This window comes from Protopterus annectens, chromosome 13.part0 (genome assembly GCF_019279795.1).
Source record: "Protopterus annectens isolate FY-2018-M chromosome 13.part0, PAN1.0, whole genome shotgun sequence".
In the NCBI taxonomy this organism is placed as follows: Eukaryota; Metazoa; Chordata; order Ceratodontiformes; family Protopteridae; genus Protopterus; species Protopterus annectens.
The window spans coordinates 814,531,424-814,555,130 of NC_056747.1; the positions used below are offsets into that span (position 1 = coordinate 814,531,424).

The following is a 23,707-nucleotide window of genomic DNA, read 5'->3' on the forward strand; positions in this document are numbered from 1 at the left end:
CCCCCCCGCTAATTATATATAGCTACTCCGAGATCGCACTACAGTGAGGAAAGGGCAAATTTTCTGATCTTCACTGTAGTCTGATCTCACTATTTACAGTTCGCTGCATGGCATTTTCACTGTAGATAAGCGTTTGCCATTTACAACTTTCAAGGATATAATATAGACCCCATTAAACCACCTTTCCCTCCATGGAACCTATATTTTGTATTATCCCGTATAATTCTTCGTCCCTTTGAGCCTGCATCATCCTGTGACTTGAAGTTCTTAACCTGGAAGACTATTTTCTTAGTGGCTATCACTTCAGCTAGGAGGGTTTCAGAATTACAAGCATTATCTGTCAAACCTCCGTATATGCTGTTTCACAGTGACAGTCTCTCACTTCGCACAAACCCATCTTTTCTACCAAAAGTATGAAAGTATGCTCAGAATCCAACTTAAATCAGTCCATAGACTTACCACCACCCCCAAAGTATGGCAGTAAGGCAGAATGTTACACCACCGTGATGTAAATAGACAATTAGTTTCTATTTACACAGAACAACGGACTTTAGAAAGACTGATCAATTCTTCGTATCCTTTTCAGACTGCAAGAAAGGGTTTTCAGTAGCAAAAAAACACTTTAATCCAGATGGTTGTCAGATTGCATCTCATTTACCCATCAGTCAGTGAATAAACAACTTCCAGACAAAATAAGATCTCATTCTACCAGGGCTATTTTGACCTCTTCTGCCTTTTGTGCAAAATTGCCAATGGATACCTTTTATGTGGCAGCAACATGGGCAAGGCCTCATACTTTTATCACTCATTACAAAGTGGATTTTGCCTCCAAGGACAGGGGCTCTTTTGGGTCCACTGTTCCTAGTAACGCAAAAACAAGAAAAAATTTGGAGTCACCAGTCAAGGTTCACTTCATCAGAGCAGCAGTTAACAACTGCAGCATTTGTTCCCCAAAAGCATGTCCGCTCAAAGTATTTGTACTTGGACCACTGTCCTTACCTTTTCCAAGCATTAGGATTGACGTACTGGAGTCCAGAAGTAGAATAGATCTTGCCTCTGCAGATGTTCTTCGTGTTTTACTGTTGCAGTCATCACACTTGGGATATCCTGCCAGGGGTAGCCCTCAATCAGCCCGAATACCAGGGGCTTAGTAGTTCTGCGTCAGTTCCTGTCACTCCAGGACTGACATCAGGTCGTCAGTGGTGTAAAATCAGGCAGAGGCAACTCCATTACATCAGTCTTTCTTGCGGAGGAGCCTGAAGCAGAAGTAGTTCGCACCAGTGCCGGTTGGCCGCTACCTGAGTTTTCATTTCCGAATTGAAGTTGAAGTCATCTAAAGCTAAGTACCCCATTGAGGATCCTTTTTTCTTGCTCTAACAGATGTCAGAAAAAGTTAACAATTGTCTCGCCTGTGGAAAGCAAATGTCACACCGAGACTTCCATTCTTACTGCGTCACTTGTTTAGGCCCAGACCACGACGTCCCTCGCTGTCGCTTTTGTGCTTTGTTCAACGCCAGAACTATACGTCGTCGGGCCCTTATTGTAGCTAAATATTTTCGCTCTCAGTCCTTGTCCTTCGGTAAGCCACCTGACTACCGCTCTTCCAAAAGAAGTAAGGATAAAGACAGACCGCACAGGTCCAAAACCGCCGACGACACTTCCATTAAGCTAGTTGTCAGTTCTCCAGTCCTCAGTGAGGCGCTTTCGCAGCCCCTGATGTCCACTTCTGTGGATTCGCAGGCCGCTACTGAGACCCATTCGGAGTCCGGTATGCTGCAAGACTCTTCTTCGACTAAGGATCCTGCGCATGTCTCTGCCTTGGATGGGTCCAGAGCCGCTGAGCAAGCACCAGCTTCCGAGGAAGTTCTTCGCACTACCGATACTCAACACAAACAGACGACTTATTTTGCATCTTCAGTTTTTACTAAAACCACTGAGTTTCTAAGGCCCAGGGTACGAACTACATCTAAAAAAAAAAAAAACGACCCAAGTTCAGGCACCTGCTTCCATGCCTCAGTCTCAAATGCTTAAATTGGCAGAAGACCTTATTTTGCTTATTAGGGGAAGCCAGGCTACCCCTTCCAAAAGAGAGACTTGTCCCCAGTAGTTTTATCTGAACAGGAGTCCGATGACTCTGAGGTTTCTGAATATGAAGACTTGCAACCCCTCTCTGCTTATGAGGATTCTGATGCAGAGGAATCCATTCCTTCTGCCTCTACTCCCGAGGATTTTTCATTTGGTGAAACCCTACATACTTTAAGGGAGCATTTCCAATGGGAATGTCAGGAATATCCTCAGTCAAAAAAGGAGACTCAAGAAATTCTTAGATTTACCACAGCACAGACCTTTAGCCATTCCTCCTGTCTTGATTGTTGTAGATGATGTTTTTATGGAATCCAGTTTAACTCCTGACACCCTTCCTCCTGCTTCCAGGAAACCTGATGGGTACTACAGAGTCCCTGACACTCTCAAATACCTTTTCAAAAATCCTACTGCTGACACAGAGGTCATCTCCCAAGGACCAAAAGGAATTAAAGCAACCTCAGCTAAGAATCCCAACCCCTCAGACAGGGATTCCCAGCTTTAGACAGGGTAAAAAAGTATACACCTCTGCAACTCTTGCTTATTAGAGCACTAAATTGTCAGTTCCACATGCTGAAATATCAGCAGCATACCATGGAACTCCTCAAAAATATCTTCCTTTCCTGCTTGTGCAGAAAATAATTACAAGATCTTATGCATTCTGCAAGCCAAGTTACTAAGCACACCTTGCAATGTGGCTTTGACTCCCTAGAAGCATCTTGCAGGGCAGCAGTCACTGGTTCTGTCCTTAGTATGCTTGGCTTAAGGAACAGACCTTGCCAGACCATGTCAGATGAAAATTATTGGACACACCATTGAACATAGACAATTTGTTTGGCACCAAGGCAGAAGAGGTCTTAAAAAAATGGAAGAAAAAGCTAAATCTATGCAGACAGACTTTTTTTTTACAGGTCCAGCTTCCAAGGTTCAGTAGGCATTGCCCCTCCAAACACTGGTTCTTTCCGGCCTCCTCCAGGCCAGCTCAGACCCAGGGAAAGCAGACCCCCCCACCCAGACAGCAGTCCCAGGGAATGCAGAGATCTAACCAGTGGAGTTCCTCCACTTCAAAAACAAGGAGTGCTAAGCCAACCCCTTATGGTAAGAACAAACAATGACTTTACACCTCCACCCCTTACCTCTGCCCACCTGCGTGTGCCCATAGGAGGAAAGCTCTCCTTCCATGCAAACAACTTGGCCTCTATTACCAACGACCGATGGGTCCTCAACATAGTGTCTCAGTGATAGAAATGGGGCACCCTGAAGGTGGACCTCTTTGCCTCCACTCCAATCATCAGCTCAGCAAATTCTGCACCAGGGAACCTCACAGCAAGGCCTGGAAAGTGGATGCTCTATCCTTCCAATGGGTAAACCTCTGAATCTATGCTTTTCCCCCTCTACCACTCATTTCAAGGGTACTGCTCAAAATAAGAGAGGAAAAACCAAGGGCAATCTTGATTGCCCCAGACTGGCCACGCCACCACTGGTGTACTCACTGCTGCGCAGCCTGTCACCCCTGCCATCATGGCATCTACCTCAGATCCCAACACTCCTGACCCAGAAGAGTGGAGAATTCATGCATCCACAATTGCAGACAGTGAACCTGGCAGCCTGGCTTATTCCCTGACCTCTCTTCAAACTGCCAGCCTAAGCAAACAAGTCCTGGATGTTGCACGTGAGGCCAGACGCCCCAGCACTAGAAAATCATATGCTGACAAGTGGAAAAGATTTTGCACCTGGATCCAGGCTAAGGGAGCCGAAACAGCACAGCCCTCCCTTTCTCTCATCCTGGATTACCTTGCAGACCTACTACACAGGGGGGTCTATCCTTCTCTTCTATTTAAATTCATGCCTCTGCCATCTCTGCTCATTACAGCACAGAGCCACTTCTCTTCTCACCCCACGTCATCAGACAGTTCCTAAGAGGGGCTAACAACTTAAGGCCACCCAGAAGAACTCCTACCCCAGCTTGGGACCTTAACTTTGTGTTGGAAAAGCTCACCCTACCCCCATTTGAACCTGCAGCTTCAGCAGAGTTAAAATTCCTCTCTTGGAAAACAGCCTTGCTTCTGGCCATCACTTCAGCTAGACGTTTCAGAGCTACAAGCACTCATGGCTGCAGAGACCTTCATTATTTTCCATGCTGACAGGGTCTCCTTCAGGACTTAACCCATCCTTCATGCCTAAAGTGGTTTCCAGTGTAGCTCTCAACCAATCCATTCATTTGCCCACCTTTTTCCCTAACCCACAAAACAAAGGAGAAAGGATTCTGCACACTCTAGATGTGTACAGACAGCTCAGATTCTATCTGGATAGGACTAAATATTTAGAAAAGCTGACCAATTGCTTAGTCAGCTTAGCAGCAGGGGCAGAGGGCAAGGCCATCCAGACAGTCTCCAAATGGATAGCACACTGCATCCATTTCTGCTACAAACAGCACGGGAAACCACCCCCAAAGGAATCAGGACGCATTCCACCAGGGCAACCTCCACTGCTGCAGCTTTTCTCAGAGGTGTCCCCACCAGAGACATCCTGGAGGCTGCAACATGGACTTCTGTTCATATCTTCTCTAACCATTACCACCTGCCTGTCGTGTCCAAATTCAGGGCAGGCTTTGCCACCGCAGTCTTGCTGGGCATCCTAGCCAGCCCCTAGTCTTCTTGACTGCCTTCACCCTTTTCTACAGCTTTGGGAATCAACCCAAGTATGATGACTGCAACCGTGAAACACGAAGAGCATAGTACAGTTGTGTAAACTTACCATAAATGTAGATGTTAGAGTGTATTCACTGTTGCAGTCCTAGTTTCCCACCCTCCCCATCCCCCTTGTCTCTCTCTCTTCCTTTCTCCTTGCAGGGAAATTTTTGTTATTTACTTTTTACTAGTCCTGGTGTTCCACCATACTGTAGCTCCCTTTTTGGGGGCTCCTGACAGTTGGGGCAAGAAAAACTGATGGTGTCTGCTCCCTGATGTTATACCACTGACGACCTGATGTCAGTCCTGGAGCAACAGCAACTGATGCAGAAATACTAAGCCTCTGGTATTCGGGCCGACTGAGGACTACCCCTGGCAGGATAACCCAAGTGTGATGACTGCAACAAGTGAATACACTCGAACATCTACATTTATGGTAAGTATACACAACTGTACTTTCTGCAGGGTGTATTCTGGTCATCTCTGAATATTCCTGTTGCAGCTGGTCTTCCTAGAGTAAGGAATGCAACTGCAGTGGTGAACCCTACAGTGAACAATAGTGCATTTGTTTGAACAATTCATCAGAAGCTGAGTCGATGCTCACCTCAGTGGTATAAGCTTCCTTCCACCTTCCTCCATTGTACTTCATACATTTCACGCAGGCCTGTGGTGGACAGACAGGTGGTCATTGGATTATATTGACATTTTTCTCCCATTATTTTTTTTCTCCCCCAGTTTTGCCCTACCCAACACAGTTTCTTAGGAGGGCATGATTCCCCGGGAGTTTGTAAGGAATCAAGGGAGCTTTTGTCATCTCTGTTGAAGGTGCACATGCACGAGTACTTTTCTTTCAAAAAAAAAAACTGTTTGGTGCAGACATCATCTTAAATGACATGCATTAGACAAATGAAAACAAGGGAGGAGTTGTACTACCAAGGATGCCTGAAGAAAGCAGTGGAGGTTAGTCCAGGAGTTTGAAACACTTTGGTTTGGCATATCCCTAGAGTAAAGAATACAGCTGCAGCAGTGATCTCCTAATTTTGAAGATCCACTGTCATGTTTTTATTGCGTGGCTATACTTTCTTGATTTGTTGGTGGTAACATCGGTCTGTGTATGGGGAAACAGACAAGCTCAGGTGTCTGACACAGTAATGCAGTCATCTTATTTACATTATAGTGTATCCCAGCTGTATGGTCCAATGAGCTTAGTACCTTCCTAATGAAAAAGTACTAAGTTGTGATTGTTGGAGGGGTTGAGCTCCTTTTGAGCTGTTGTGAAAGGGGTCCCCTCGAAGATCAGTAGGGTACAGTAATAATGTATCTGTTTATGGTACCTGTATAGATACTGGTTAGGACTACTCAAACTGCTTAATTTTGTTTTCATTGTTAAGTAAGCAGAATTGTTTTCCTTCATAAACCCATGATATTCTTCATGCTGTTGCAGTCATAAATGATGGGATTTTTTGCCATGGGAGCCCTTGGTTGGCGTGACTACCAGATAATTTACTGCTCCTCCTTAAGCCAGCAGCTACCCTGCCCAACTTTAAGACGTGCATGTATAAAGAGAGACAACTGGCTCCATAACCTCAGTTCTTTCATGCCATCAGAGCCCGAAGCAGAGTGCTAGTCAGTGCGTCAGTCTGCACCAGAGAAAGAAGGCTTCTAAAGCTAAGTATCCCATTAGGGAACTTCTCATTTGTTTCTTGACTGTCACAGAAAGCTAATTGTCTCTGCTGTGACAAGCAGATACCACATCAAGACTTTCACCCCTTTTGTAACTTGTTTGTGCTTAGAACTTGACATACCTGTATCTCCTGTGCTTGCTTTAACAGCACAACTATCAAGCATAGTGCTAAGATTTTAGCTAAGCTGTTTAGCGAGTTACAAGGGCCTTCACGTACTGTGTTGTCCAACTGTCAGGCTAAGGGTCATGTCCCTAGGCATAAGAAGGAAAAGCTCCCAAAACTTAAGGTACTGGCAATGCATCCAATGCAATGCAGCAGTGTTGTGTCCGCCTAGGCTTATTGTCAAAGATGAGACTCCTTTGCACTCCCTTCCGACAACTGAGGTGGTGGCACAAGCCTCTATTGAGCCCAGTTTGAAGTCTGTTACCCCGCTGGTTCCTTCTACTTCTGCATAAGCTGAAGGACTTGTCTCATCTGTTGGGTCTGGAACTGCTTTGCAGGTTCTGGCTTCCGAAGACCATTCTCAAATTGATGGAGTGTCTGGACTTTCTCATCATCAGGAGACTGCTTTGTTTTACTGTTCTTGGGACTCAGTTGTCCACCTGCATCCCAGCCCTAGCTTAGTTGCTTCCCTCAAGTCCAAGCGTAAGGTCTCGCATAAAAAGGCTGCATCCTACTTGCCCCAGCCAAGGCCTACTGGCTGCCACTCCCAAACTCAGGCCTGTCAGCAGGACCTAGTCAGGTTGGCTGAGGATTTGATCACCATAGTTCGGTCCAGACGCCTGTCTATCCCAGAATCTTCTCCTGATAAAAGATAAAGGGACATCTCCCCCAGAAGTCTTCTGATTCTTTTGACTCTGAGGATGGTAATGACGTATCCACCTTGGGGTAAGGTTTATCTATTGCTTATGGGGATTCAGATTCTGAGAACTACCTTGCCTCTGGTTCCCCAAGGACATTTCCTTTGGGGAGACCACACATTACTATAAGGGAACACTTTATATGGGAAGCATAAGACTAGCCAGAATCTAAGAGGGTTAGGGAATTTTTGAAACTCCGAGCATAAACCTCTAGCCATTCCACCAGTCTTGGAGGTGGTGGATGATGTCTTGCTGGATTTTTCCCTACATCCAGGTTTCCAAGGGGTGGGAGGTGGGGGATTTTGCAGAGTTCTGGATTCCCACAGACAGCTTTTCAAGAACCTTGTAGCAAACCCTGAAGTGGTGACCCTGAGTCCTAAGGGAGCTGAAGCTAGTACTTCTAAAAAAATCCCCTGCCAATTGACAAAGCAGAACCTTGGACATGTTCACAAAGAAAATCTGCACCTCTTCTACCCTGGTCCCAAGGGATTTGAATTAATTCCATAGAGTTGAAGTATCGGGAAACCATTTTAGATAAGATGAAGCGAAAACTTGTAGGACTGAAAATAAGGCCTTTTCCAAGGAAACTGCTAGATATGTGAAATTCTTGCTCTCAAATAGCTAAGCACTCCTTGCACTGCTGCTATGATGATGTCCTTCAAGGATGCATCTGCAGTCCTTACAAATGGGTTGTCCTGTCGTCAGGCAGCCCTTCGGTCGGCCGGATTCCAAAGTCTGGGTCTGGCCTCGGCTGGTGTCGCACTTCACCCGACATCATAGCTGCAGTTCTTCGGGTATAAAGGCATCAGCCGACGCCATTTTCCTCAGTCTTTCTTGCCGCGTGGCGCCCGAAGCAGAAGCTGTTCGCAAGTGCCGGTCGGTCAGATCCAGAGATTACTACTACCGAATACTACTTCGAAGACTTCTAAAAAATCTAAGTACCCCGTTGGGGACTCTTTCTTGCCTCAGCCGATGTCAGAAAAAGTGAATAACTGTTTAACTTGTGGGAAACAAATACCTCATAAAGATTTCCACTCTTACTGCTTACCTTGTTTAGGCCCAGACCACGACGTAGCAGCTTGTTTAGCCTGTGCTTCTTTCAACCGACGGACGCTTAGACGTCGGTCGGAGTTTGCTGAACAGTTTTTCGGCTCAGATTTTGCGTACAAAATGCCATTGGATCCTCCGACTTCACAAGTTATTAAGAAATGCAAAGAAAAGGACCGACACTCGCGGTCCGCGGTTTCGGCCGAAACCGCGGTTAAGCAAACCGCGAGTGTCTCGGTTTCGGCCGAAACCGAGCAAACGGTTCTATCTTCAGCCGAATCCATGACTACTACCGAGGCCCCTTCTAACCTCGTTGAATCGGCCTCTGAAATTCAACCTGCTACTGTGGTTTCACAAGAATTATCGGACACCATCCCTTTGGATGTTTCAACCCCTGCACGTGGTGCTGCTAAGGCCGCCTGCAGCCATGTCCATAAAGGCCTTTGCCAGGGCTAAAGCAGCCAAAACTTCTAAGTCTGTGCCTGTTAAGCCCCCCTCTCACAGGCCCAGTTCCAGTTCACAAATGCTCACTCTGGCAGAGGATCTCATCTCTTTAATAAGGGGATCCCAATCTCATCCAGACAGGGCCTCTCAACCTCCTCCAGAAAAGAGACCTAGAGCAGAGCCCCCTGAGCCAGTGTCCTCAGATGATTCTTCTGATGATACAGACCATCCAGAGGCTCCTTTTTCTACTTATGAAGACTCCGATGCTGAGGAATTGATTCCTTCTGCCTCTCAAGGAAAAGGCTTAGGACCGTTTTGCATTTACCACAACATAGGCCTTTAGCTATACCTCCAGTTCTCCCTGTTGTAGATGATGCATTTAATGATGCTTGCACTGCTCCTGATACTTTGCCTCCAGCCCCTGCTAAGCCCGATAGGTTCTACAGGGTCCCGGACACACATCATCATTTATACAAGGCTCCTTTTGCAGATCCCGAGACTATCTCCCAGGGGCCTAAGGCAGTAGCTTCGACTTCAGTTAAAAACCCTCTCCCTTCTGAAAGGGAATCCAGGTCCTTAGAGATATGGGGTAAAAAAGTATACACCTCTGCTACTCTCTCAGCTAGGGCATTGAACTGTCAGTTTCATATGATCCAATACCAGGAGTTTATGCTTGATCAGTTAACTAAGAAATTGTCCTCTGATTCTTTAGATAAGAAATATGTTCTAGAAATGGTGCATAACATTCAGCAGGTTAGTAACCATTCTTTAAAATGTGGCTATGATGCACTGGAGGCTTCCTTTAGATCAGCCATGACTGGCACAGTTATAAGAAGGCATGCATGGTTGAAAGAACAGGTCTTGCCGGATCATGTTAAAGCAAAACTATTAGATGCTGTTATGGATAAGGTCAGTTTATTTGGTTCTCCTGCTCAACAGGTACTGAAGAAAATGGAAGAGAAGGCAAAATCTGTACAAACAGTGAAAGATTTCTTACAGGTTCAGCCTCCAAGGTTTAGCAGGAACTGGCCTTCCAAAAATTGGTCCTTTCCAGACTCCTCTAAAACTCAGAGAGGCAGGAATAGGTGTTCAAGAGGCAGAAATCAATCCAGAGGAGGTGCCTACAGGGGACGCCAGTGGCAAGGTAACAACCAGCGAGGCACAGACACAACTACTACCACTGCAACAGGACAATCACAGTGACTTGGCTCTGACACCGCCTACCAGGGAACAAATAGCAGCACCCTTAGGCGGAAAGTTAGCCTTATTTTCAAAAAACTGGCACTACATCACAAGAGACAAGTGGATTTTGCAAACTATAGACCAAGGCTACAGGTTTCATTTCCATACTTTACCAGGAAAAAGAGGAATGCCAAACCTACCACCAAATCAAAAGACAGAAGCTCTAAAACAAATAGCTCAATTAGTAAAGATGAGAGCTGTGGAAAGGGTTCCATCTATGGAAAAAGGAAAGGGATTTTACTCCAGACTATTCCTGGTACCAAGAAAAGAGAAAAATTGGAGGCCTATTCTCGACCTGTCCGCTTTAAACACATTCATCATTGTTCCAAAATTCAAAATGCTGACCCTACAGCAACTTCTTCCCATGCTGGGCAAGGAGTATTGGCTGGTGACTCTAGATCTCAAGGAGGCATACCTGCACGTCCCCATACGACCAAATTGCAGAAGATTCCTCAGATTTCTTGCAGGATCAGAGCATTATCAATTCTCAGCATTGCCCTTTGGCTTATCTACTGCGCCCAGAGTGTTCACGAAATGCCTGGCATCAGTAATCGCTCACTGCAGGCTTCAGGGAATCCAAATATATCCATACCTGGACGACTGCCTGATACAAGCGGACAACAAAAACAAGCTAACAGAAGACTTACAAAGAGTCATTCGCTTACTGCAAGCCCTGGGATATACAGTCAATATAAGAATCAAGACTGATACCATCCCAAAGAATAACCTTCTTAGGTGCAGAATTGGACACAGTAAAACAGATGGCATTCCTAACTGCAGAAAAACAAGAACAACTTCCTCTCTACTTCTTGGCATTAACAAAGCAGAACAAACTAACAGCAAGGAAAGTACTGCAGGCCTTGGGCTTCATGGCATCCTGCATAATCCTGGTCCCTCATGCCAGACTGCATATGAGAAAGCTACAGTGGTACCTGAAGAATTTATGGTCTCAACACAGGCACAGCCTAGAAACCGAAATACCACTAATCCCATGCCTGAAACAAGAGTTTCTATGGTGGGCTCAGGCATGCCAGTCAAACCCAGGTTTGCCCTTACACAGCATTCAACCAAGCCAAACCATCACAACGGACGCCTCAGACCTCGGTTGGGGGGCCCACATGCTGGACAAGTGCATACAAGGCTTATGGACTCCAGATCAGCTGCACCTGCACATAAATCAAAAGGAAATGCTGGCAGTCAAACTAGCAATCCAGAATTTCAGACCATTCCTCCAAGAAGGGCAGTTGATAAGGACAGACAACACCACAGTCATGTGGTACATCAACAAACAGGGAGGCACTCATTCATACCCTCTATGCCAGATGGCACTGGACCTATGGAATATGGCTCTGAGCTACAACATTCAGTTACAAGCAATTTTTGTACCGGGAAAAGAAAACATCCTAGCAGACATATTAAGCAGAACTACCTCGGATGCTCACGAATGGATGCTACACCCGGACATCTTCAAGGTCATCACAAAGAAATGGGGACTGCCACAAATAGACCTATTTGCATCCCCACTCAATCACCAGCTCAAGAAATTCTGCATAAGGACATACCACCCTCTTGCTTGGAAGGTGGACTCTCTATCCTTCAGTTGGAAAGGCCTGACAGCATATGCATTCCCACCTCTTCCTTTGATGCACAAGGTGCTATTGAAAATCAAAGAGGAACGTCCAAGGATCATTCTGATAGCTCCAGACTGGCCAAGACATGATTGGTACCCATTACTGAGGAGCATGTCTCGGGGGAAAATGTGGACACTACCCCTGATTCCTTTGCTGTTAACTCAGAGCGGCTACAAAATCCTGCATCCAAACCTGAAAACTCTGCAGCTGACTGCCTGGAACATTACATAAGAGCAACTAACCCAGATTTATCCCAAAAGGTTAAAGACATTATCCTTGAGACCCGCAGACCCTCAACAAGAAGGAACTATGCAGGAAAATGGAAAAGGTTTCTCATTTGGAGTACTGAAAGGGCAAAAGATGTGTCAAAGGTAGACATTGCCAACATCCTGGAGTATTTGGCAGAGCTTTTCCATACAGGCCTGTCCTATTCCTCCATCAAGATACATGCATCAGCTATTTCTGCAGAATACAGCTTCGATCCCCCTGTCTTCTCGCATCCTCTACTCAGGCAGTTTCTGAGAGGAATTAAAAATGTAAAACCTCCCAGGAAACCACCATTACCAGCATGGGACTTGAACTTTGTGCTAGAAAAATTGACACTCCCCCCCCCCCCCCTTTCGAACCAGCAGCAACAGCAGATCTTCAACACCTATCCTGGAAAACTGCTTTTCTGCTGGCAATTACCTCAGCAAGAAGGGTTTCTGAGCTACAGGCTTTAATGGCAGTACAACCCTTCCTAATCTTCCATCAAGATAGTGTCCATGAGAACAAATCCTACATTTATGCCTAAGGTGGTATCCAGAGTGTCTTTAAACCAGGCTATCCACCTACCTACCTTCTTCCCCAATCCACAGAACAGGGGGGAAAGACTGCTGCATACTTTGGATGTACATAGACAGTTGCGCTACTACCTGGACAGAACCAAGGGCAATAGAAAAACTGACCAGCTTCTGGTAGCATATGCAACAGGAAGGGAAGGAAAAGCAATTTCAAAACAGACAATCTCCAAGTGGATAGGAAATTGCATCAGATTCTGTTACTCCTACCATGGAAAGCAAACTCCACAGAACATAAGGCCTCATTCTACAAGGGCTACAGCCACTACCACAGCTTTCTTACGAGGAGTGGCTACCAAAGACATTGTAGAGGCTGCTACTTGGACCTCCGTGCATACATTTGCCAAGCATTATAACTTACCTTTATACTCTAGATCCCGAGCAGGGTTTGCCACTGCTGTTTTGCAAGGGATCCTAACTACACCATAATTTCTTCTTCCTCCTCCCTAGTTTGGCTATGGTATTCTACCCATTTGTAAGGACTGCAGATGCATCCTTGAAGGACATAGTACAGTTTTGTACCTACCATAAATGTAGATGTCCGAACAGGAATGCATCTGCAGTCAGGATTACCCACCCTCCTTTCCCCTCTGTGGTATTCCTAGGGTATTTGCCCATCTAATAGCTAGCTGGGGGGGGGGGATCTCTTATGGTGTATTTGTTTGTATATATGTGCATACATGCTTATTTTTTGTGTTTGCCTTCTACTATTTGGAAACATTGGCATTTATCCAAAATTTAGCTATCCAAGAGGGCAACTGGCATCTGGGGCAAGAAACACTGAGGAAAATGGCATCGGCTGATGCCTTTATACCCGAAGAACTGCAGCTATGACGTCGGGTGAAGTGCGACACCAGCCGAGGCCAGACCCAGACTTTGGAATCCGGCCGACCGAAGGGCTGCCTGACGACAGGACAACCCATTTGTAAGGACTGCAGATGCATTCCTGTTCGGACATCTACATTTATGGTAGGTACAAAACTGTACTTTCTGGAAGCTTCCCACAGGGCGACAGCTACAGGATCCTTTATTAGAATACATGCCTGGCTGAGGGAACAGTCGCTTTCTGAACAGGTGAAATCCATTCTCTTGGATGCTCCTTTGGACAAAGGTTTCCTTTTTGGCCCAAAGGCTGAAGCTGTGTGTAAGATGCTGGAGGATAGGGCCATGTCTGTGCAAACAGTCAAGGGCATTCTTCAGGTGCAATCTCTTCACTTCAGCTACTCTAGTAAACACTGGTCCTTTCTGGTCTTCCAGTCAAATCCTTGATATAGGAAATTTGGAAGTGAAAGTAGTCAGACAGCACCAGCGACTGAGACAGTGACAAGCAGATTCTAATAGGGCAGTGGGATCCTGCCCACTGGAGCTTAGCAAGGAGTAATCATAACTTTTCCATGCCACACTTCCCCCACCCCTCCAGTCCCACTACTCCTTCCTCATCCCCCCTCAGACTGAGGAGATGGTTGTCATCCTTAAAGAATTGGATCCTTATCAGGGATCATTAAATACTGAAAATCATTCAAAGAGGTTACAAAGTCCAGTTCAGACAGCCTCTTATTTGATCAGGTTTCCAGATATTCCAAAAGGAGAGACAACCTCCACATCACCACAGAAAAATCTCACAGGGGGTTCTTATCTTCAGAGCAGGTGTGAGCCATTATCAATTCTGCGCTCTGCCCTTTGGCTTACCTGGTGCACCCATGGTTTTCATAAAATGCCTAGCCCCAGTGATAGCCTTTTGCAGGTCGAAGGCCATTCAGATTTACTCTTGCTTGGGTGACTACCTCCTTCAAGCAACAGATCTTTAAAAAAAAAAAAAAAAAATTCAAAGCCGATCTACTTTGCATACAAGATATCCCTGCTTTACTGGAGTTCACCAGGGTCAACATTGTACTCAAAAGTCTCAGACCATGCCCACAAACAGGATTGTGTTTTTGGAGTCCTTACTGCTCCACTTAAGAAAGCCTTCCTTGCTCCAAACAAGATTAACTTTCTAGTTCTGTACTTCTGAAAGCTTCTCTTCAGGAATTGCCTCCCAGCCAGAGATTTCCTCAAGCTTTGGGTTACATGGCCTCTTGCATCTTTATGATCCCCCTGGCCAGTCTTTGTGGTGCCAACATTCTGAATTCCTCAAGTTCAGGATGAAGCTTCTCTCGTCGCAGGAAAGAGTTTGCCTGGTAGGGCCGTGGCTGCTCCCTTAACCCAGGCCTTCCCTTCATGTTCATCCCTAGGACAAAACTCTGACCACGGATGCCCTGGAAATGGCCTGGTTTGGGGGGCCCACTACAACAACTTATGGAATCAGGGCAGATGGGACTCCCAATTCAAGATCGAACACATCAACCTAAAAGAACTGATGGCAGTCCAAAAAGATCTGATTGCCTTCGAAGACTAATGGAAAGCAGGAGTACCCTTAGTAAAGACAGGACAGTACCACAGTTATGTGGTACATGGGGTTATCACTATTATCTTCTCTGTCACCTATCCGTGGACCTTTGGGAAATTGCAAACTCCCTAGATCTGCACCTTATGGCACAGTACCTTCCAGGCAAAACCAATAAACTGATGAATAACCGTAGCAGGAGTCTGTCAGACCCTCATGAGTTGCGACTATATCAAGAAGTTTTTCTCAGCATAGTCAAAAAATGGAGTATGCTAGAGATGGACTTTTTTTTTTTCCACCAAAGAAAACACTTGAAAGTTTTGCTCAAGGACCAAAAGCAAGGTCAGCTTGGAAGACAGATGCCTCCTTCTTCCCTTGGACAAACCTATTCCACTATGCATCCCCCCCAAATATCCTTGCTCCCCAGGGTACTGCCGTTGATAAGGGAAGATGGACCAAGAGTCATTCTAGTACCCCTAGCTGGCTGAGGCAGCCCTGGTATCCTCCAGTGCTGAGTCTAAGCAAGAAGAGAACCATGGTTGCTGTCCCAATGAGCGGACCTGTTAAACACCGAAAAAGGGCACCATCATAGACCCCAACCTGAACACTCCGACTGTCAGCTTGGATGAAACAAAGGAGAAACAATCCTCCATCCTTTGGATGTGTATAGGCAACTGTTACTTCCTGAGCAGAACAAAGCATGTCAGGAAGTCTGACCAAATTTTTGTGGCCTTTGCGGCCTTTGCCTTGTAGCTCTGATGAGAGCCCGGTCTCCAAATGGATCTCCCACTGTATCTTGTATTGCTACAACCATCATGAAAAGAAGGCTCCAGACCCTGCAAAGTCACCTTTCACTATGGCTACTGCTACATCTTCTGCCTTCCTTAAAGGGGTGTCCATTAAGGATGTTTTGGAAGCCACTACTTGATCCTCTGTGCATACCTTCACCAAATGTTATCACCTTCCATCTTTATCCAAGCCACGGCAGGGTTTGCCATTGCCATCTTGCAGGGTATTCTTTCCTGTCCATAAAACTTTCCATCCACTCTTTTTTATTTTGGGAGCCATCCTGTCACTTATGAATGCAACAGTGAAATATGAAGAATGTAGTACAGTTGTGTACAGTTACCATCATTGTAGATGTTTGTGTGTGTTCACTGTTTCAGCATTTTTTTTTTCCTTTTTCCCTTTTTGTCCCGTGAGGTTGGTGTGGTGATTTTAATCTCTGCTCCAGGTCACTACCTCATCCTGTTTGCATATTCTGGAGTTGCTGAGCTTAGGGACCTGTTAGGGGGGGGGGGGCTCCTATCTGCTGGGGGCTAGAAAGTACTGAGGATATGATGCTGGCTGACTCCCTTTATATCCAGCCATCTTGACATCAGTCAGGGTGTCTGCCCGATTAAGGAGGAGGAGTAAATTCTCTGGGTAGCCAGGCCAGCCCAGGGTTTCCAAGGCAGGAAATCCCATCAGTTATGACTGCAGCAGTGAATACACTGTAACGTCTGACACTTATGGTAAGTGTGCACAACTGTACTTTCTGAAATATTTGTAACATTCTTAAATAACCTCTCCAGATCCTTCACTGAAACTATTTTCTGCTCATCTGGCCAGAACAAAGCTCTTCTGTACAGTGTATTCTGTACAGAATATTGCAGTGACCTTGGAGCATTTTGATGAAGTGCGTGTTTGCTTGCTTCTCTTGAAGGATTCTTACTGTTTTCAGTAATGTTTTAATAATATAATGTATTTTTTTAGAAAGTGATGTTTAGAATGACTCACTGAGGTTTCTACCGATTTAAAAAAGTGTCTGAAATTTCTTTTGCCATATGCACTGTGTGCTTGTTTTTGGCTTCAGTGTCTACCAGATGTTAAACCTTTTATCAGACTTTGGGTCTTTGCTCCATTATACTGGATATCTGCAGTACAGGTGCCAAAGCTGTGTGGAGGGGGTATATTCCAGGCAGACATGGAGGGGATTAGTGCCCTTAGTGACATCCCAGTAGTGAGGACTTTCTGTTGTGTCCCTAACCCCCTCCCGTGGGCAGAGTATATGTGACCTACATCATCACAAGGGGCACACCATGCAGTGCAATGGCATACTTCTGTGCATCTACAGGAAAGGTTCTTGTGTTTTTGATTTACTGAGCTGAATGTACACCCATAAGGTCACATTGTACTGTGCTTCCCCTTCTCAAAGGGGTTGAGGCACTTTGCAACCTGGACTGCCCTACCTCTTTCCTTAGGATGGACAAGCCTATCTTCCCTCTTTCAGCATTGGGTGCTTGTCATAATTGAGACTTTATTTCTGTATGCCAGTGAAGCTGACTTGTGCCCTGTACTTGTTTGGGATAAGCCTTTTCTTCCTGCAAGCCTGAGATGGACAAATCTGGTATTTATAACGGAAGAGCCTTCTAGCTATCTATGTAACTTAACTATATGTTTGTATTTTTATCTATTTGCCTTCAAGCTATGTATGTAACTGTAACTAGCTTTCCATCTTTATTGTAATCTTCAACATGTTTTTATGTCATGTGGAGCTTTTCTCCCTGGGCCTCCACTGAAAATGGGCTCACCACAGCCCAGTGGACCTTCCCAGTAAACAAATGCAATAAATAAGCGTTAATTATATTTCTAAATATTTGCTGGTACAATTTGAAGCTTTTTCATAGAACTGTGATTAAATTAGTGTCAGGGAGGCCACAGTAGACTTAAAAGTATTGTGTACAGTTGTCTTTGTAACTAGTGTTGAAAACAGCTAAAAAAGTTATTTTGTTTTTATCCTGTAGCCTGGATCGAGACGAATAGCGAGTGGCTCAGATGAGAAGACCAGCAACAAAGATTCAAAACCAGGAACACTAGACCCACTCTCTTGCATAAGTAAGGGCTTTTATGTCAGTTCATTATGGTGGATAATTGTTTTATTATACCATTTTAGTATTAATGGTAGTAATTCAGGTATGTACTGTGGCAATTTACTGAGCTTAGATTATGCCAATTAAAGCTTCATTGACTGAAAGAAGAGACAAGTAGTACCTCATTCTTTTCTTGAACCAAAACCATCTGCTTTGAACTGCTGCACTGAGATGAGGATTTTAGTGGTGGAAAGGTTGCTGCACCAGTATAACTGTTAGATTGGCATTATGGCATGGGTATAGCCATAAAGTCTAACTTTTTTTTTTTTTTTTTTTTTTTACATTAAGGCCTTGTGCCATTGCCCACCAGAAAAAACATTTAATCAGTAATATGTTAATATGTGATTAAAGTGTCTGGCTCCAGGAAGTGAATTAATTTGCTTGTTAGAATGGGAAGACTCTTAATGCATCTACTGTCTGTCTGGATGCAGTTACCTTCCTTACTGGCTCAATCCTGATGTATTTAAATTGAGCACAGAACTACTAAACACTGAATATGTACACCATGAATTATATGCTCTGTGCCTGTCTGTATGAGTGCACCACATCATTTCTTTCTAAATCGGCTTAGAAGCACTAACCCTGTTGTGGTCATGGTTGCTTGTGATACTGCTGCTGGTATGACTTTATTAGATGGCAGTAGCTCTTCTACAAGATTTCAGAACATGATTGAACTCAATAATCGCCAAGGACTCCAGTATAACACTCATTTATTTAGGTAGAAGATTCACATAAGCACTTTCACAGTATACCTGCTTCATCAGATGATAACATTCAATTAGATCTCTTTAAATATTCTACCATAGCTTCAACACAGAAAAACTTTCATAAAACCACTTTAAATTTAAAACCACTAGCTATAAAAATGTGCATCATTTGAAAAACAATTTATATTCATCCAAAAACAATTAAAAAGTAAATAAACCAGAGTTGTACTGGGGTCTGTCTATTTTTGAGTCCAATTGTGTTCTGGAACTATTTTGCTCTCTTATTTTATCAACTTGAAATCTGGCTATTGTTGGTGTTTTTTTTTTTTTTAATTTACCCAAGATTTGTTTGAGGTTTCTGTTGAAATATCTTAAGTTCTGTCTGAAGGTGAGTTTTTGGCTTCTGAGAATGAGCTCCTTATAGTCAACTGTGATGCTTTTAAAGTGGTTGGGGAGAAATTGCCTGGGAATGACTGAGTATAGAGGAGATGGCAAAAAAAAAAATATATATATATATATGTATATATAGCTGTACTGCATGATGATGCCATGTGGCTTTGAATAATACTGATGATTTGAAACAGGTTCTGCAGATCTCCATAAAATGTTTCCAACCCCTCCATCACTTGAGCAACACATCATGGGCTTCTCTCCAATGAACATGAACAAGGACTATGGCGCTATGGATACTGTTGCCGGTATGACTTTATTAGATGGCAACAGCTCTTCTACAGGAGGACAGTTCAAAATCGAAGTAGATGAGGGATTTTGCAGCCCTAAACCTTCTGAAGTCAAGGTAAATGGTTAATTTATATTTTTATAGTGCATTTATAGGTATTGGCTGTAAGAAAAATTAATTTTTTAGTGAAAGTTTAAAAAGGAAAACCTTGTTTGCAGTAAAATATCGGTTGCATTTGAGTTGATTAGTTTGAGTACTGTTTTTTTTTTTTTTTTTTTTTTTTTTTGGGAGTCCTTTAAATTCTGGAAACTTCATTAATTGCTTTTCAGTTTATGAATGCAGAAGTTCAGGTTAGCATTATGGTAGCCCTTTCAAGTCTAAGGTATTTCACTTGAAATGAAAGTCTCAGTTTTGCAGACTATTTAATAAGAATATTAAAGCTTGAAGTGTAGAGCTATAGAACATGTCACATAGTCTAGGGTCTACTAAATATCTGTATAAAAGTCTTAAGATAAGTGCCATGATTAATTTTAATGATTAATTTTAATTCCTGTTCTCGAGTTAAAACACCCATTCATCTGTAATTCTTTCTGATTCTCTTATTTTCTGTTTCTCTCTCTAAGGCATATATTAGCATAAATAAGCCCAAGTCTTTATTGTAGGTGTTTCCTAGACTTCCATTTTGCAATGGCCTTTTAATTAGTAATTGATAAATCTAGAAGTGCCCTTTCATTAGCAGTTCGATGTGAAGTTGTCAGGTCTCGCCTTCATTCTTTACATGTGGGTTTGGAACCGATCCTCGGTTGCAACTCTGCCGTTTACTAAAGCTCGAGGTCTCCAACCAGCTTGTGACCTACTCCTATCCCATGATGCTCTAGGGCATTCCCCAGATCTCATTTGCAGCTAAACAGATCGAGCATTTTTAACTGGCTCTGGCTGTTACCTTTTTTGAATTGATATTATACTTAGGCTTTCTTTTTTCTATAACTAGTCAATTTATTAGTTTTTCCTATTTATCGTTTGACTTGTTGATAGCTATACTGTCCGTTACTAGCTGTTTTTCACTTTGGGCTGTCGTTAGGCCCATATTTCACCCCATCCCGGCCTTCTGTATTGTTAAAATTATACAGTAAAAAGAAGAATCACAGTGAAATGAAGCACAGTTCTCTCACTCATAAACAAACGACTCCGCAAAGTAAAAATGAACAAACAACTTTAATATGGTTTGTGCTTTCACCACTATCATCTAAGTGGCTTCTTCAGACCATAAACACAGGACAATAAAATGCATTTAATAAGTACTCACTATTTAAAACATGCCCACAGGTGCTCATAATCATCCCTTCACTCCCATCTGCAAATTCAAATGCTTTCAAAGAGCGTAGTGACGCATCTAAGTCGCTACTACATATCTTAAAGCAGTATAGCACACTTTTTAATATAACATTTATATATAGATTTTATAAATAATATAATTCATCACTGAAAATAAAGTATTTCATCAACTTAAAACAACAGGTCTAACCCCATTATAATGTCCAATAAACTACTACATATGTTCAACATGTTTCGTGTCCAAATGCAGGTAATCTCATAATGTAATACTTCAAGCACCATGTATTATATATCAGTTGTCCATCACTTTTCGTATATGGTATAATCATTTGCAAAGATAAATTTATAAATCTATTTTTGTTTTCAGTCTTGGAAAGGATTGATATGTGTATTAGAATGGGAGATATAAAAAATAGGACTGAGAGGTCTGAGCTTAGATGTTCCAGAAATTGAGAGCAGACAAAAGGACATGGTCTTCATGTACCAGTGAAAGCGACGGTATGAGTGTACATTTAGGTAATCTGATAGAGAATCATACAATACTGTGCAAGTATTATGACTAGCTTTACAGTCACTGATATAGCTCATTTAAATGTAAATAGGAAAATTCAGTTGATATTTTATGTTGGCACCATATTGAAGACTGGTTAATTTGTTCAGTTGCAGTTTTAATAATGTCTACATGCTTTATTTTCTACCTATGGCCCATGTTGACAAACGTAATGTGAATGATTGACTTCATGTTTATTTGATGCCTTGCATGTACAGATTGGGTTATATATTATATGTTGATTGGTTGTGAATGAGACATGATTTTGATTGGACGTGCAATCATGGACATATTAATTGGGGAAGTGCCATTTTTGTAACATGTATTGTTGCATAATCTAGCATTTTTTAGAGTTGGTATTAAATATTATATGTGCTTTAATATTGTTGGTTAAACAGAGTATTAGTCACCTGCTGCTCGTGCGTTTCAGCATGATCCGTAAAGCAGATGGATGTATTGCACTTAGTTTGTTATAATTATATTGTAATTTTAAGAGTGGCTAGGGACTTTATTAACATAATTTCTCAGTTACAGGAAGTGATGATAATTTATATACATAGATTTTTTGTTTTTCATTATATAAAGTACCTGTTCGTTTATTGTGATGTCATTCCCTACCATTCAAAAGTGTAGATGTATGTTTGATTATGTATTGGGTGTTCGTGAAGGAGGTTAGTGTGTATTGGTGTTGGATTTAACTACAAAGTTACTGAAGGTGGGTGTGCTATATGCAGCATTATGCTAGTACCAGCATTTGTTAATACCATAGTGTGGTTTAACATTGAATGAATAGAATTTAGACATCTGATGCGCAACGCAAGCGAGTATAATGCATGGAGCATACTGGAAGGGCATTATTATGTTTAATATATGCATTAGCATGTATCTTTAATGATGGTAAGCTCACAATTGTGTGAGCGATTTTAGTAGCTAGTACTTGGCATCTAACGCTTATGCAGCAAGTTTAATACATGAAATAGAGTGGAAGAGTAACTTCATGTCTGTTGTATGTGATTTATGTTTTTTAGCAAAGGGACGTCCATCAATGTGCAAGTGGTTTGTTAATTATGGGACAGGCCATTGTGTAGCAAGGCTGATATACACACACTTTAGCTGTTATGGTTATGCCTCGTAGATTAATGTCAGTTATGGTTGGCATGTTTATAATTGAGTTGGAATATGAAAGTAAAGAGGCGTCCATTATTGAAGTGTGTTACAGATGTACACAATGGAGCATGATGTTGGTACACAATTTTAGGAGCAGAGAGTGTTTTTTTTTACTATCCGTTAATTCACTTAATCGGAGTGATTAATATATGATATTGTAGTGAATGTAGCATTTGATGCTTTGCTGAAGTTATGCACTGATTAATGAGGCAACATAAAGATCCATTGCCCTAAAGTGAATGGAATATTTCATTTTTGCAAAGTTTTATTTGTGCAAATGCTTTATTATTGCTCTGAAGTGATGGAAGATTTTATTATCGCAAAGTTTTACTTGTGCAAATGTTTTATTTTTGCAAATGATTATACCATATATGAAAGTGATGGACAACTGATAAATAATATATGGTGCTTGAAGTGTTGCATTATGCGATGACCTGCGTTTGGACACTAAACATGTGTAGTACTTTATTGGACATTATAATGAGGTTAAACCTGAAGTTGATGAAATACTTTATTTTCAGTAATGAATTATATTATATATAAAATCAATTCATAGTTGATGTAAATATAAATGTTATATTAAAAAGTGTGCTATGCTGCATTAAAATATGTAGTAGAGACATAGATGCGTCACTATGCTCTTTGAAAGTGTTTGAATTTGGAGATGGGAGTGAAGAGATGATTATGAGCACCTGTGGGCATGTTTTAAATAGTGAGTACTTATTAAAAGCATTTTATTGTCCTGTGTTTATGGTCTTCAGAAGCCACTTAGTGGTGAAAGCGCTAACCATATTAAAGCTGTTTGTTCGTTTTTACTTTGCGGAGTCGTTTGTTTGAGTGAGGGAACTGTGCTTCATTCCAATGTGGTGATTCTTTTTACTGTTGGGATACTTGGTATTGTGCTACACAGTGGTCCTTTTGCCCGTTGGGTGATTTGCGTTGTCTTTGTTAAAATTATACAGTTTAAGTATTTAAAGTCTGTGTTTTTCTATATAGGAATTTTCGTCCTTAAATCACTCATTTTAAGTTTGAGTGTGATCAAGCCCATGTCATTTAGAGGGCTTTGTTGTTGTGTGGTGTGCATTAACAAAGAAAAAAAAAAAAAAAAAAAGGTTTTGTCACTTTCCCTTTCAGAGTCTGATCGTTTAACTTAGAAAGCTACTCACATTCTTTAGTTAGTGTGTTTTTTCCTGTATGCTGTGTTTTTTGTTCCGTTAAAAAAGAAAAAAAGTTAAAGTTCTGGTTGTTTCTTCTGTAGCTCATTTAATTTAGAGAGCGCCTTTAGTTTTTAATTGTAGTGTGTTTGCTTCATCGGTTGTTTCTGCTATTGTTGGATTGTATTGTTTGATGAAACTATGTGTAAGCATTCAAAGGATTCTAAACCTTCAGGTTTTAAAAATATGCGCTAACTGCTCCCAAAAGATGTCCTTAACAGCTAGCCATACAGAATGTGT

The 23,707-nt window shown here is 42.6% G+C and overlaps 1 protein-coding gene across 1 annotated transcript in view; it reads left to right on the plus strand.

Annotated features, from left to right (window-relative positions):
* MED13 (mediator complex subunit 13) overlaps positions 1–23,707 on the plus strand; it is a 3,555,174-nt gene that overhangs the window by 2,405,397 nt on the left and 1,126,070 nt on the right. The window contains exons 13-14 of the mRNA XM_044054535.1: positions 17,690–17,780; positions 19,107–19,318. Of these exons, the coding sequence (XP_043910470.1) occupies positions 17,690–17,780; positions 19,107–19,318 (303 nt within the window). The remainder of the gene's footprint in view (positions 1–17,689; positions 17,781–19,106; positions 19,319–23,707) is intronic.